Genomic DNA, 13,813 nt, shown 5'->3' on the forward strand with positions numbered 1-13,813 from the left:
GTAATTATTTTCACACTGGTTTCTTAAAAATGAAACATGCATATAGCTTGTTAACCAGCTGTGGACTATGGGAGCCTCTGGGAGTGGCTGGTCTGGTCGGTTCCCTGTCCTTTTCTCTCCTGCCTTCATCAGGACTGAAAGGTTTTTGTCTTTCCTCTTCCTTCTAGGACCCAAGAATTTCAGCTTTAATTCTTGACAGACTCCAAGTGCCTGAGTATCTACAGAGGAACCGGTTGGAAGGAGGAGAGAGTCGCTGTGATGTTTGTGCCACACACCTGAACCAGCTTAAGCAAGAAGCCATTCAGATGGTCCAGGTGTCTTCCTGTCATGAGAAGCCTGACCATCTGCATGGTCCTGGGGCCCTGACCCGCTTGGCATCTCAGAACCTGACCACCCATTGCTCCTTGGGTGGAGACTTGCCTTTGGCCTCAGGTCAAGTTGGGAAGCAGCAGGCTTCTCTCTTCCCTGGGGCAGAGAGGAAAAAAGCTCTGGCATGGCCATCAGGCTCTGGGGGCTTTCCCAACTCCAGTGTCCAAGTCACTGTGGCTCCTACAGGCCTTGGGGGTGCCTTGAGTTCTGTCACCATCCAAGCTCAGCAGTACCTGGAAGGCATGTGGAGCATCTCCAGAGTGAATAGCTTCCTCCCACCAGCTTGCCTGGTAAGTACTGGTGATTTTAGCTCAAGTAGAGCCAAGGCCAAAGAAAATCATTTGTATGCTGTCTTTAGAAAAGTTGATTGAAACAAACTGGCATATTTTACTAACCATTTCCAGATAGCCTTGTTCCTAAGATAGAATTAGGCAGGTCAACAATAGTGGTACATAATATCCCTTCCTCAAAAAAAAAAAAAAGGAAATTCTTAGTCTGTTCTACTAGTTGGGTAGGACTCGGTAGAATCATTCTCGTTCTTCCAAAGTTGTAACATCACTTTTTTTATCCAATGTCAGTATTGTCCATGGAAGGTTTTTTTTTCCTTTGTTACAGAAACACATGGGAGGATCTTGAAAACTGTATCTGAATGTGACCCTGTAGCCAATGGTTCACTGGTCCAACATGAAAGGACTTGGCCTATCTTGTAGAACTGGGTTGTGTTTGTAGCCTTAGGGGAGCTGAACCTGTGGCTAGGCAGCTTCTATTAGGGTGTGACCCTGTTGGGAATGGGGTTGTGTATCACTTGTTCTGGACATTAAAAGTAGTCTTCATTGAGCAGCTGTTGCAATCCAAAGGGAACTGTTCTTGTCTGTGGCTAACATTGCCTTTCTTATATATGTCTGGCAGGGCTACTCAGCTTTAGAGATTCTTCATCCAGTTCTACTTGCTTATCAAAAATACTTTCTTTAAGAAGCATAACAAAAAATGAAGTTGACTGTACCTTAATGGACGATGAAATGACTCATTACAGATGTCTAAGTCATCTCTGAATCAGCCAGAATAAATACCAGACCGAAGGAAGGAAAAAGGTGAAAAGACACTGTATAAAATTGCAATAGCTCTAATTGGAGCTGTTTAAATAATCTAAAGAAAAATAGGAAATGGATAAAGAAAAAAAACTTTGATCATTGATTCTGAAAGGCAGTAGCAATAGAAGTGGTAGTAAAAGGAACACCAAATTGGAATCAAGAGAGATATCATGGCTTCCCTTTTTGTTGTTGAATTGTTTAATCATATTTGACTCTTTGTCAAAACCATTTATGATTTTTCTTGGCATTGATACTGGAGTGGTTTACCATTTCCTTCTCTAGCTCATTTTACAAAAAGAAAACTGAGGCAAACAGGATTAAGTGACTTGTCCAAGTTCTCCCAGCTAGTGTCTGAAGCCCAATTTGAAATGATGAAGATGAATCTTCCTGTTTCCAAGTCCAGCGCTCTATCCATTGCCCTACTAGTCACTATCTTGTTATATGCAAATCACTTAATCTTTCCAAGTCTCATTTTTTCCATCTATAAAACAGAGCTAATCATATCACTCAGAGCTATTGTGAGAGTTAGCTGAGATAATGTGTGTGAAGTTTAATGTAAACCTGAAAGCATTTCATAGATCTCAGTTCTTATATTATCATCATTTCCTTGGAGAATTTTAATCGGTGCAAAGCAATCACCACAGTGGGGAGGTCTAAAGAACACAGAAACCATCTCAAAAAATATATGCTTGATCTTGCCAGGTAGAGAGACATGACAGCCAAGAGTCACACCAATTTAAAGTAGACATTCATTTGCTGAACTTTGTAGAGGAGGATAACAAGAATTTGGGTGCTATCACTATAAAACAGTGATAAAGACTAGTGGCAAAGAAGGAGAAGAACCTATAGAAAGTTTGTTATGAGACAAAGTAAGTTAGATAATCCCGAATAGAAGACAAATGCAATTTAGTTTTGAAAGTCCTTCAGATGCTTCTCTTGGTGAATTATCTTGTAGTGTTTACATGAAATGCCTTAATTCTGTAGGATCTCCTCAATAAAATTTATGGTCACTCATAAGAGATTGGATATTTATTGTGCCAAATAGAAAGAAAAAGACAAGGACAGGGAAAATATATAAATTGCCCAGATTTTGACATGTATTTGGGTGATAGCTCATTGAATTGATCCAATAATGTTAACAGTGCCTAGACAGGCATTGCATCCAGACAGATAGCTAGCCCCCAGATTCAGTGGGAAGAGGAGAATGGATTGGATTGGATTCAGAAAAGTGTGAATTACTTTTAATGATCTCAAGAAGTTCTCTGACACAAATATCCATCTTTTTAGCACTAACATTCTCTTGGTGATTAGGGACAATCTCCAAAGAATCATATTTGTAAGTGACTCAGAGAGAAATGGAGAGATGCTCAGTGGATGTGAGTCTATGGGATGTGGCATATTACTCTTGATGACTTTCATTCATGAAGTGGCATGAGAGATAAGGGCAGCTAGGTGGTACAGTGGATAGAGCACTGGTCCCGGACTTAGGAGGACCTGAGTTCAAATTCAGCCTCAGACACTTGATACTTAATAACTGTGTGACCTTGAGTACTTGCTTATTTAACCCTGATTAGCTTGCCAAAAAAAAAAAATAAGATCGAAGAAAAAAAGAGAATGTATGATCAGAAAAGAAGATGGGCCAGTCACTCATACAGCAAGGTCAAGGAATAAGAGCCTGAATATTTCCCTGGTACCCAGAGCATGTTCAAAAACCTAGAAAGAGAAAGACTTCTATAAAATGAGATAGATCTTCTGTAGGAAATTTCTGGAAGCACAACCCATAAGAGTCAATGGAAGGAGTTTTTGCACTGATATGATTGTTACTCAATCAAAATATTGAAATCGGATATTGTGGAATGATTCTGACTCCCCTCTGGGCTTGTTATTTAATAAGAGCCCCAGATTTTGTTTTGTTTGTTTTTTTCTCAGTCAAACTGTTGCCTAGTCACATATCTCCAGTTTTAATCCATTCTCTCATTGATATCTACAAACATTTGTTTAGATTTGGAGAAGACAGAAATAGATATAACTTCTTGTTAAGCTCCTTGTCTGCAAAGGGGATAAGATCAGGATGTAGATAGCTAGAACTCAAGGCAAGATGCAAGAAGTGGGAAATTTCTAATCTTTGAAAGGTTTACATGATTGACCTATATCCTTTGTCAATTATTCCTTTTATTGATTTATCTCATACATCTTAAACAATTAAATTTTTAATGAAAAATAATATACTTTATTCCTCTCTACTTCATATTGTCTTGTGACAATATACAAAGTCAAGTAAAACAAATTTATATATTTTTCCATGTCCACAAAATGTATGTCTCTCTTCTCTGTAAGTCGATTTCTTTTTTTTTTCAGGAGGTTGGGAGCATTTAAAGTTCTTTTTGCATGAAAGTCTTCAGTGGTAATAGGAATTTACTGATGGAGAAGCTGAGGCCTAGAAAAATATAATTTGTGCTACATAGTATAGTGGTTAGTATTAGTTTGGATTTGAACCCAGGTTTTCTATTACAAAGCTAGTGTTAGGAAATTACAGAGGAAAGAGGAACTACTGTGTGTATGTTTGTGTGTATGTGTATGTGTGTGTTTGCATGCCAGTGGCCTTGTAAGAGTAGATTACAGAGAAGTTCAAATAGGATAAAGTGCCCTATGTGGGACTTAAAGGATGAATAAGAGAGCAATAAGAAGATATTGTAGGGGTTAAGAGCTTTGGGGAGGAAACATCCTGAGAAAGACAAGGAGGTAGGGCTTCATTGCCTGCCTCAATTCAAGGACTGGGTTTTTCTGGGCTTGGCTAGAATGAAGCATCTATGCTTGAACGAAAATATTAGAAAGACTCTTATTTAGACCATGCATCATAGGACAAAGGCTGTAGAACTGGAAAGAACTTTAGAGATGATCTAAAGTTTAAACTCATTATTTTACAGAGGGGAAAATGTCACCAGCCCTATCTCCAAGTAAGTTAATGCAACAGAATTCATTGTGACTCTAGAGTCAAGAGGACTTAGGTTCACATCTTTCCTCTAATAACTTAGTACTTGGGTGAACAAGTTACTGACTCTCCCTGGCTCTTCCTTTCCTCATTTATCCAAATAACTAAAAATGAAAGAAATACAAATTCGAAGTTCTATCTTATACTTATCACATTATCAAAAATAACAAAGGAGAAGAATTCCAATTGTTGGAGGGACTGTGGAAAAAATAGGCACAGTTATGCATTGTTAGTAGAGTTGTGAATTGGTCTAAACATTTTGACTCCAAATTCAATAACATATATATGTATGCTCCTTGACCCATGATTAGGCCTATATCTTAAGGAGATCAAAAAAGGTAGAGAAAGACCCATAAATACAAAAATAATTATAGCAGCTTTTATTTTTTGTAATGCCAGAGAAGGTATTCATTGACTGGGAAAACCTGAATAAATTATGGTTTATGAATGTAATGGAATATCATTTCATGTTAGAGGACAGTTTTAGAGAAACCTGAAGTTTATAGGAACTGTTGCATAGTTAAGGGACAGCTAGGATAATAGTTGGATAAATTGCTGGCCTAGAGCCAGAAAAACTCATCTTCCTGAGTTCAAATCTGGCCTCAGATACTTACTAGTGGTGTGATCCTGGGAAAATCACTTAATCCTATTTGCCTCAGTTTCCTCATCTATAAAATGAGCTGGATAAGGACATGGCAAATCACTCCAGTCTCTTTGCCGAGGTACAAGTGGGATCATGGAGAGTCAAACACAACTGAAAAACAATGCAGAGTAAAAGAACCTGAACCAGGTGAACCATTCATATATCAAAATACTATAAAGAAAACAACTTTGAAAGACTCAAGAGCTGACCCATGTAATAACCAACTGCTATTCCAGAGGACCAATTATAAAGTATGTTACTCCCTCCTAAGAAGGAGATGTTGAACTTACAGTGCAGAAAGAGACAAACATTATGGATGTGACCACCGTGGGATTTTGTTTTTCTTGACTCTACATATTTCCCCAATGAGGGTAGATGAAAGGGAGAAGGGAGATTATAATAGTCTTCCTCCTCTCCCCTGAAAAGAATAGAGATGAAGGAAGGCCAGAAGGAGTCACAGACAAGCAGGTCAGCTTTGAAAGTTATTTGTTGGGGCGGCTAGGTGGCATAGTGGATAAAGCACTGGCCTTGGAGTCAGGAGTACCTGGGTTCAAATCCGGTCTCAGACACTTAATAATTACCTAGCTGTGTGGCCTTGGGCAAGCCACTTAACCCCATTTGCCTTGCAAAAAAAAAAAACCCTAAAAAAATAAAAAAAAAAGAAAGTTATTTGTTGAATTTATAATATAGTCAAAATGAAAAGTAAGCTTTTCAGTATAGGGATTTGCTATTGCATGCATCATTCTGTTTCTCTTTCAGTTCTACAATGTATATATAAATGTTGATTTTATTGGGTATTTGTTAAATTCAGAATAAAAATAAAATAAACTAGAAAAGAAAGAAAACAACATTGTGGAGGGTCTTGAATGCCAGACCATTGGAAATATTCCTTTTTCATTTCCCTGAGATTTTATACAGCCTATTATTGTCCTCCCCCTTCTTCTCCTACCCCTACCACTGTTATTGATAACAAGCTGGGAAGCTGGCCCATATCCTTGTGTTGAAGTTCAAAACAAGGAAGAGAGAATTGAGATTTTGTTTGTGTTCTTCATATGCTGCTAAACATTACCCAAAATGCCCATTTGGTTGGGAAGGCAGGGTTGGATTAGGGCCCCTTGAGAATAAAGTCATAGGGCGTGGATCTATGGGTTTGATGAAAGGACATAAAATGTGGCCCTTTAAACATTAGTCTTCTTTCCTATGCTATTTTACAGGAGCTTTTGACTTCATTTCAGCTTGTATTGGTATGTGTGTTATGTATGGGGGTAGGGTGGGGAGGGGGGTCAGATAATGGATTTATAATTAGAGAACAGTCACAGTAATCAATGAAGGTATTATTAAGCATATAAATAGAACTTTAAGCCTCAGATGAGGTAATTTCCTGCTGTGTCCAGGGATCAATAATTAGAACTAGCCCCGGAATGTTAAAATATCTCTCTAAAGACTTTAGAATTAAACACTTTGGTGTAGACAGCCCCATGAATCTCCCTTTCTTCGTTGTATTGTCCATAAATAGTTGTATGTTTATTTTATTACTAACAAGCGTAATAGAAGATAATTTTTTTGGGGGGGGGGGGCAGGGGTGGGAGGGAGACCTGTGGTCTAGGGTCTCTGTCTGAGAATAGGGGAGCTATTGAGATGCCAATGTGGTTTGTCCTAATGGACAAATTCATCTTTTCTAATAAGAACAATCAATGATAATGATAACAGTGAGTGCAACAGTGGCATGCATTTTTAATAAAGATTTAAGGTTTACAAAGTACTTTCCTCACAAATAGTAATGCTGCTTTAAAAAAAAATCTTTAAAATGACCCTGTGAATCTTCCAAGAAGCTATTTCCCTCCTTGGGGAAGTCAGGGTTTGGTTAAGACCCACTGGTGAATTTCTTCCTGTGGAAGGAGGGATACAAGTCTTCTTATCTTCATTTTATGTAGAGAAGAAAATAGAGGCTCAGAGTTATTGGTGTGACTTGACATAATAGAAAAGAACACTTAGATTTGAATCTGAAGCTCCCTACTAATATAAGTTGAGCCATTAATCTCTTTATGGGCCTCCTCCTCACCTGTGAAATGAGGCTGCAGGACTAACTCTTCTGTAAGGTTTCTTCTATTTCTAAATGCCTTTCTTGCTGAGAGAGAGAGAGAGAGAGAGAGAGAGAGAGAGAGAGAGAGAGAGAGAGAGAGAGAGGAAGTAGATAGAGGGCCAGCTTCCGGAGATTGCCTACCTGTATGGGTCAGTAATCTGCATGGGTGGAGGGAGCTTCCGCACATTGGTTGAAATCATAGGTTTGGCTGGATGGACCAAAAGAAAAAGAAAAAAGACTTGCCCCAGGCCATCCATCTAGTAGGTGTTGAAGGGGATAATAGCAGTTCACAGTTGTATCATGCTTTATAGTTACAAAGTACTGTACAGACATGATCTCATTTAATTCTGATAATAGCTTTGGTTCTGGGGGCCTCTCTCTTCATGGGAAGCTTTGGGAAATAGAGATCCAAATTCATTCATTCATCCAACAAATATTTAACTTCCTATTCTGTGGGACCTTTACTGACATTCTCTTCTGATGCCTCACCAGGGAATGGAGGTGAACTTGGATCCTCTAAGCTAAACTTTAGCAACTGTGTAGTACAGTGGATAGAGCTCTGGGCCTGAAGTCAGGAAGAGCTGAGTTCAGTTCTGGTGTCCATCACTTATGAGCTGGGTGACCTTGGGCAAATCATTTAGCTTTGGTTTGTCTCAGATTCTTACAATAGGGATAATAATGGCACCTGCCTCCCAGGGTTGTTGTGAGGATCAAATGAGATAATATTCGCAAAGTGTTTTGCAAAGCCTTCAAGCTAGCTATTAGACTGAGGAGGATAGGCCCAGACATGAAAGGGATGCTTGTATATGTCTGAGGACCTATCTGGTTGAGTATGGATAGACTCCCTGTTACAAGGTTGACTACCAGGGGATTAATGTTTTTGGACACAGATGCTCATAGAGAACAATCAGTTCAATACTTTTAAAAGAATTTATTAAGTACCTATTATGTGCCAGTCAGAGGAGGAGTGTATATGCTCATGTGTGTGAGTGTATGTATGTATTCACAGCAGGAGCACATAGATTAGCGTACCTAGGCTAGGTAATCCCTACCTTATTTGGGATATGTGTGTGTGGGTGGGAGGGGAAAGGAGTTAGACATCAATGGACCTAATGGTGGACTGGGGAGAGGCCTGGTGAAGGGGTTGATTTACTCACCTTTCTTCCTTGGCAAGGACTGTCTGCTCCAGATCTCAAATCTGATGTTGCTTGTTTATTATCCCCTGTACCAGAGAAGTAGGATGAGTACTTGAGCCTGTGTAAAGGCATATATTCTGTGATCCTGAGACTGGTGTTAGGGCCATCCTGTAAATTGGGAAGGATTAGGATCAAGGAGAGAGAGAGAGAGAGAGAGAGAGAGAGAGAGAGAGAGAGAGAGAGAGAGAGAGAGAGAGAGTGTAGATGTGATAGGCATGCTAATACAGGTCTCCATATAGACAATACACAGAATACTACAGTTGAAAAGGGCCTTGCAATCATAGAGCCACAGGGTTCCTTGAAACCTTATCCAACTCTTCCCTTAAACTTAGCTTTTTCTTCTTTTATCTCCAAGCTAATTTAATGTAGGAGAAATTAAGGCTCTGAAAGACTAAAGGACATGTCAAGTTGGCCTAGATAGATCTCAGGGCTTGGAGGGATGACATGGGTGGAACTCATACAAAATCTTTCACATGTGGCCATACAGCCTTCAACTGAAGTGATGAGGGAGTCCAGAGACTCCTCAGGTAACACATTATGTTTTTTGACAACTCTTAGAAAGTTTTCCTTACATTGATCTGCCCTGAAATTCTCTCCACTTTTCCCTAAATAATTACTCCTATTTCTGTCCTCTGGGTCTAAGCAGAGTAAACCCAATCGCTCTTCTCCAAAACAACCTTTAAGATTTGTATTGTTGTTGTTGAGTCATTTCAGTCCTGTCCTATTCTGTTTTCTTGCTAAAGTCGTTTGCTATTTCCTTCTCCAATTTATTTTACAGATGAGCAAACTGAGGCCCAGGGTCACACAGTAGCTAGTAAGTGTCTGAGGTCATATTTGACCTCAGAAAGATGAGCCTTCCTGACTTCAGGCCTTGGGACACTGTACCACATAGCTGCCCCAAACCTTCTAAGATTCTTGACCACCAGACAACTTTTATGATACTCTTGGTTTCTTCCTGACCCTGATCCTTACTCTCTTTAACAAATCCATCTGTGATAGCATATCTCTAGTTCTCTCACCACCCTGGTGATCTTCTTTGATTATGCCTTGGGCTCTTGGTGACCAAATGTCTTAAGAATAGAATGGTAGGATTTCAGTAGTAAGAGATGGATAGATGAGAGAATAAACAGAGCAAAGGCCTGGGGATGGGCATGAGTAGAATATGGGATGTATTCAGAGAATATAATCTTTATTGGGAGAAACTTGGTGTAGTGGACTAAAGAAAATTATATTCTTTTGGGGTGGGAGGGCCTTGGGCTCTATTCCATTCTCTATAATTATCTATGTCACTTTGTCAAGTCCTTTTCTCTTTCAGGGACTTAAATTTCTTTTACTTTAAACAAATTTAGGGCTGGGAGAAGAGAAGGATGAGTTTGAGGGAAGAGTTGAACTGGAAGTTTCTAGGCATTCTGTGGTTCTGTGAGTCCAAGGCCCCTTCTAGAATGCTATAGTCTATGATCCTTAAGAAACTGTTCTTGCTCTGACATTTTATGTTTTATAATTCCCAAGTCCCTCCTGACATTCTATGTTTTAGAATTTTAAGGGCCTTTTCAGCTCTGACATTTTGTGTTCTATGTTCTAACAGTTCTGACATTATCTTTTCTATTTTGTCTAAAGACCTTCAAAACCTGTCCCCTTTCCCTTCCAGCTGATCTTATAGAGTACTCCATTTTCCAATTCCATCTCTTCCTTCTGACCTCTGCCATCTGACTTCTTGCCTGCCTTTGTCTCTCAGCTAAAACTCCACCTTCTGCAACTCTTTCCTAGTTCTTTTTAATATTAATGTCTTTTTTTGCCACTATCTTGGGTGAGTGTTATCTCATCTCTCCTTCCTTAGGTAGTAAGGTCCTGGAGAGGAGGGAATGACTTTTTTGCCTTTCTTTTTTAATTCCCAGAGAATAACATAGAGCCTGGTACATATTGTTGTTGTTTGGAGATTAAGTGACTTGCCCAGGGTCACACAGCTAGGAGATTGGATTTAAACTCAGTTCTTGATTCCAGGCCAAGCACCTAGCTGCCTCAAATGTGTGTTGTTTCAACTTAACTTGATTTCTGTGATTTAAGATCCCTTTCAGCTTTGACTTTTTTGTTTTGTTTTATGATTCTAAAGCCCCCAGCTCTGACTTTCAATGAATTTGAGTTTGTATAGACAGAAATATTCTTGGAGTGCAATTTGTGACTGAGAGGGCTTTGGGGGTTGCCCAAGCAGCTGTTTCAGCCAGAGAGCCAGGTGTTCATCCCTGGGGTCTCTGTGGGAGGTTTACAATGGGGGCAGCTCAGAAAACTACCATTTCTCCTCAAACAGAGATCATCTATCCAGCAGAGCCTTGTGTAAAAAAAAAAAAAGGGTCTGGAATTGCTCAAAGTTGGTTCCCTCCCCCCACCTTCTCCTCCTCTTTCATGTCCCTTGTCTTATATGACACCAGGTGGAAGCCGGAGGGAGGCAAAGAGAGTTCCAGCTTGTGAAAAACTCCATTTTCACTGGTTTGTGAAATTCTTCCTGGTGGGTTTCCAACATCTGTTTTCTTCAGTGCAATAACAGGGGAAAGAGAGCCTCTCAATTTCCTCAACTGGGTAAACAGTTCATTTTCTTTTTTGATTAAAGAGTTGGTTAACATGAGATGAGAAGAGATATAGCACTCAGTTTACACAGGCACATTGTGGGTCTAAAAACTTTTAAAATAAGTTTGCTATCCAGGTTTTCATGCTAATGACTGATCCTGGAATGTCCAAGATGAAATTGTCCTTAGAGTCTGGTTATTCTAGTTCCCATATGATTGTAGAAAGAAAATTAGATTGGAGTCAGAAGATGTAAGTTTAAATTGTCATTCTTACAATTTATTATATCTATAATCTAAAGCATGGGTAGGTGGCATTAGAGGAGAGCGTTCTTGGCCTGGAGTCAGAAAGACCTGAGTTCAAATTCAGTCTCAGACACTTAATTTTGTGACCCTGGGCAAGTCATTTAATCCTGTTTGCCTCAGTTTCTTCACCTGTAAAATGAGCTGGAGAAAGAAATGGCAAAGAACTACAGTATCTTTGCCAAGAAAACTCCAACTGAGGTCAAGGTTGAGTTGGACATGACTGAAAAGCAACTGAACAAATAATCTTCAGAGACCATTTTGCTTCTCATCCTCAATTTTATCATCAGGCTTAATGTTGATATCTAAGACCCCTTCTTATACATTGTTTTATGTTCTAGATTCTTTCTGCTGTCTTTGGTAACAAAATATAAACTATGACTGAGAAGGGCAAATCTGGATTCAGTTAGACAAGTCTCAATCTAGAAAGTCTCTCTCTCTCTCTCTCTCTCTCTAAGGTTTTTGCAAGGCAATGGGGTTAAGTGGCTTGTCCAAGGCCACACAGCTAGGTAATTATTAAGTATCTGAGGTCAGATTTGAACTCAGGTACTCCTGACTCCAGGGCCGGTGCTCTATCTACTGCACCACCTAGCCACCTCGAGAGAGTCTCTTAATAGAAATCATTTCTGGCTTCATATCTAGTTTCCCTTGGAAATTCCCCACCCCCAAACCTCCCATTTCTTCTGGGAACATCTTCCAGAGAGGGCACTGTTTTTTACCCTTCTTTGTATCCCCAATATTTAGCACAAAACCCAGGAAGGTGCTTAATAAATATTTAATTCCTGTTTATGTGTTAGCTCATAGTACCCATGAAAAACTCTGATTTTTCACTTAGGTCCAGAGTAGGTAGTGGCATAGGACATACCCCAAACCCTGATTTCAACCTAGACATACCTATGTTTTGCCTTTGGAATATCTCATGTGGATTTTTTTTTTTTTAGTTTTTTTTTCAAGGTAATGGGGTTAAGTGGTTTGCCCAAGGCCACATGGCTAGGTAATTATTAAAAGTCTGAGATCACATTTGAACTCAGATCTTCCTGACTCCAGGGCCTGTGCTCTTATCCACTGAGCCACCTAGCCGCCCCTGGATTGTTTGTTTGTAAGCAAACTTTCTTTCCTAATTGGATTTGACCCTAGGGTGTCTTCCAAGGGCAGTTGACTATTAGCCAAAGATGGGCTGGGCCAGGGGTCTGCTAGTAACTATCCAGTTCAGAACTCAGAAGAAACTACAGGCATATAAACTGGATCATTGAGAATCAGCTCCTCCCTGTTGGCCTAGGATCTTCAAGAAAATGTGCTTTTTTCAATATCTTTACTATCTCAACTGAGAAAATAGTTGGCATGACCCAAAAACAAAAGTACTAGCAACTTACTTAGGAGAACTGGCAGAGCAAACTCAGGCTCAGAAGGAAACAAAAGAGGTATCTGAAATCATAAAGTATCTTTGTTGATGTTTGGTTGTGTTCTTTTCTTCAGGACCCCATTTTTTATTTTCTTGGCAAAGATACTGCATTGTTTTGCCATTTCCTTTCCAGATCATTTTTACAGATGACGCAATTGAGGCAAATAGGGTGAAGTGACTTGCCCAGGGTCACACAGTTAAGTATCTGAGGTTGGATTTGAGCTCAGGTCTCCCTGACCACCTAGTTGCCCCAAAACTCTTCGGAGAACCCTCAGGTCCTTTTAAAAAGCCTATTGAATCCAATTTTACATAAGATTCCGGATAGCTTAGAGATTGTTTTCCAACCTTACTCAATTTAGGAAAGAGTGAGGCTATTACTATGGATAAATTGAGGGCAGGAGAAAGTGACAATTATAGTGAAGGAGGAGACAAAAGTACTATAAAAATATATTAAAAAAAACTCAGGAAGCATCACTACCTATGTAAATTCAGTGTAGGAGTAAATAGGCCCATGAACCTCTCAGGTCCCTAAGGGCTTTCCTGTTTTACTGCTCAGTATAATATAACTGATACTTAGAAATGATTAAAAAAAAATTTAGAGATGCTCCTCCCTCTCCAGTTTTATAAATGGGAAAATGGAAGGGAAGGGAAAAAGAGAAAGAAAGTGATTTGTCCACTTGACAGGTAGCAGGAATTTAAAATGAAGTTTCTCTGTCTAAATCATTTTGGTGACTTGGGGGTTGAGAGTGGATAGGGCCTGTAGTCAGAAACACTTATCTCCCTGAGTTCAGATCTGGCACTCAACCAGTTGTGTGACTTTAGACAAGTTACTCAACCCCTTTCCCTCAGTTTCCTCATCTGTAGAATGAACTGGAGGTGTAAATGGCAAACCACTGCCAAGAAAATTCTAAACAGAGTTGGACATGACTGAAATGACTGAATAACAAGAAGTCTTTGAGCCATCAAGGAATGGTTAAGTGATAATCAGTATCCTCTCTTTAAAAAGACAGGGATTAGTGTAGATTATTCTGGAAAGATTTTCATCTTAAATAATTTGTTAGAAATAATTTTGATACTTAAAGGAGTCATCTTCCATTCCATAGAAATTCACTTATGTGAAATACTTTCATACTAGATGGTTCATTGAAAGTCAATTATTCTGAGTAAGGCATATGG

General features: G+C 39.4%; 1 protein-coding gene across 1 annotated transcript in view; it reads left to right on the forward strand.

The window, feature by feature from the left end:
• KIF26A (kinesin family member 26A) overlaps nt 1–13,813 on the forward strand; it is a gene marked incomplete at its 5' end in the record, with an annotated part of 161,640 nt that overhangs the window by 59,173 nt on the left and 88,654 nt on the right. Inside the window, one exon of the mRNA XM_074209275.1 lies at nt 168–659. Coding sequence (XP_074065376.1) covers nt 168–659 — 492 coding nt within the window. The remainder of the gene's footprint in view (nt 1–167; nt 660–13,813) is intronic.

This window comes from Macrotis lagotis, chromosome 1, assembly GCF_037893015.1.
Source record: "Macrotis lagotis isolate mMagLag1 chromosome 1, bilby.v1.9.chrom.fasta, whole genome shotgun sequence".
NCBI lineage: Eukaryota > Metazoa > Chordata > Mammalia > Peramelemorphia > Peramelidae > Macrotis > Macrotis lagotis.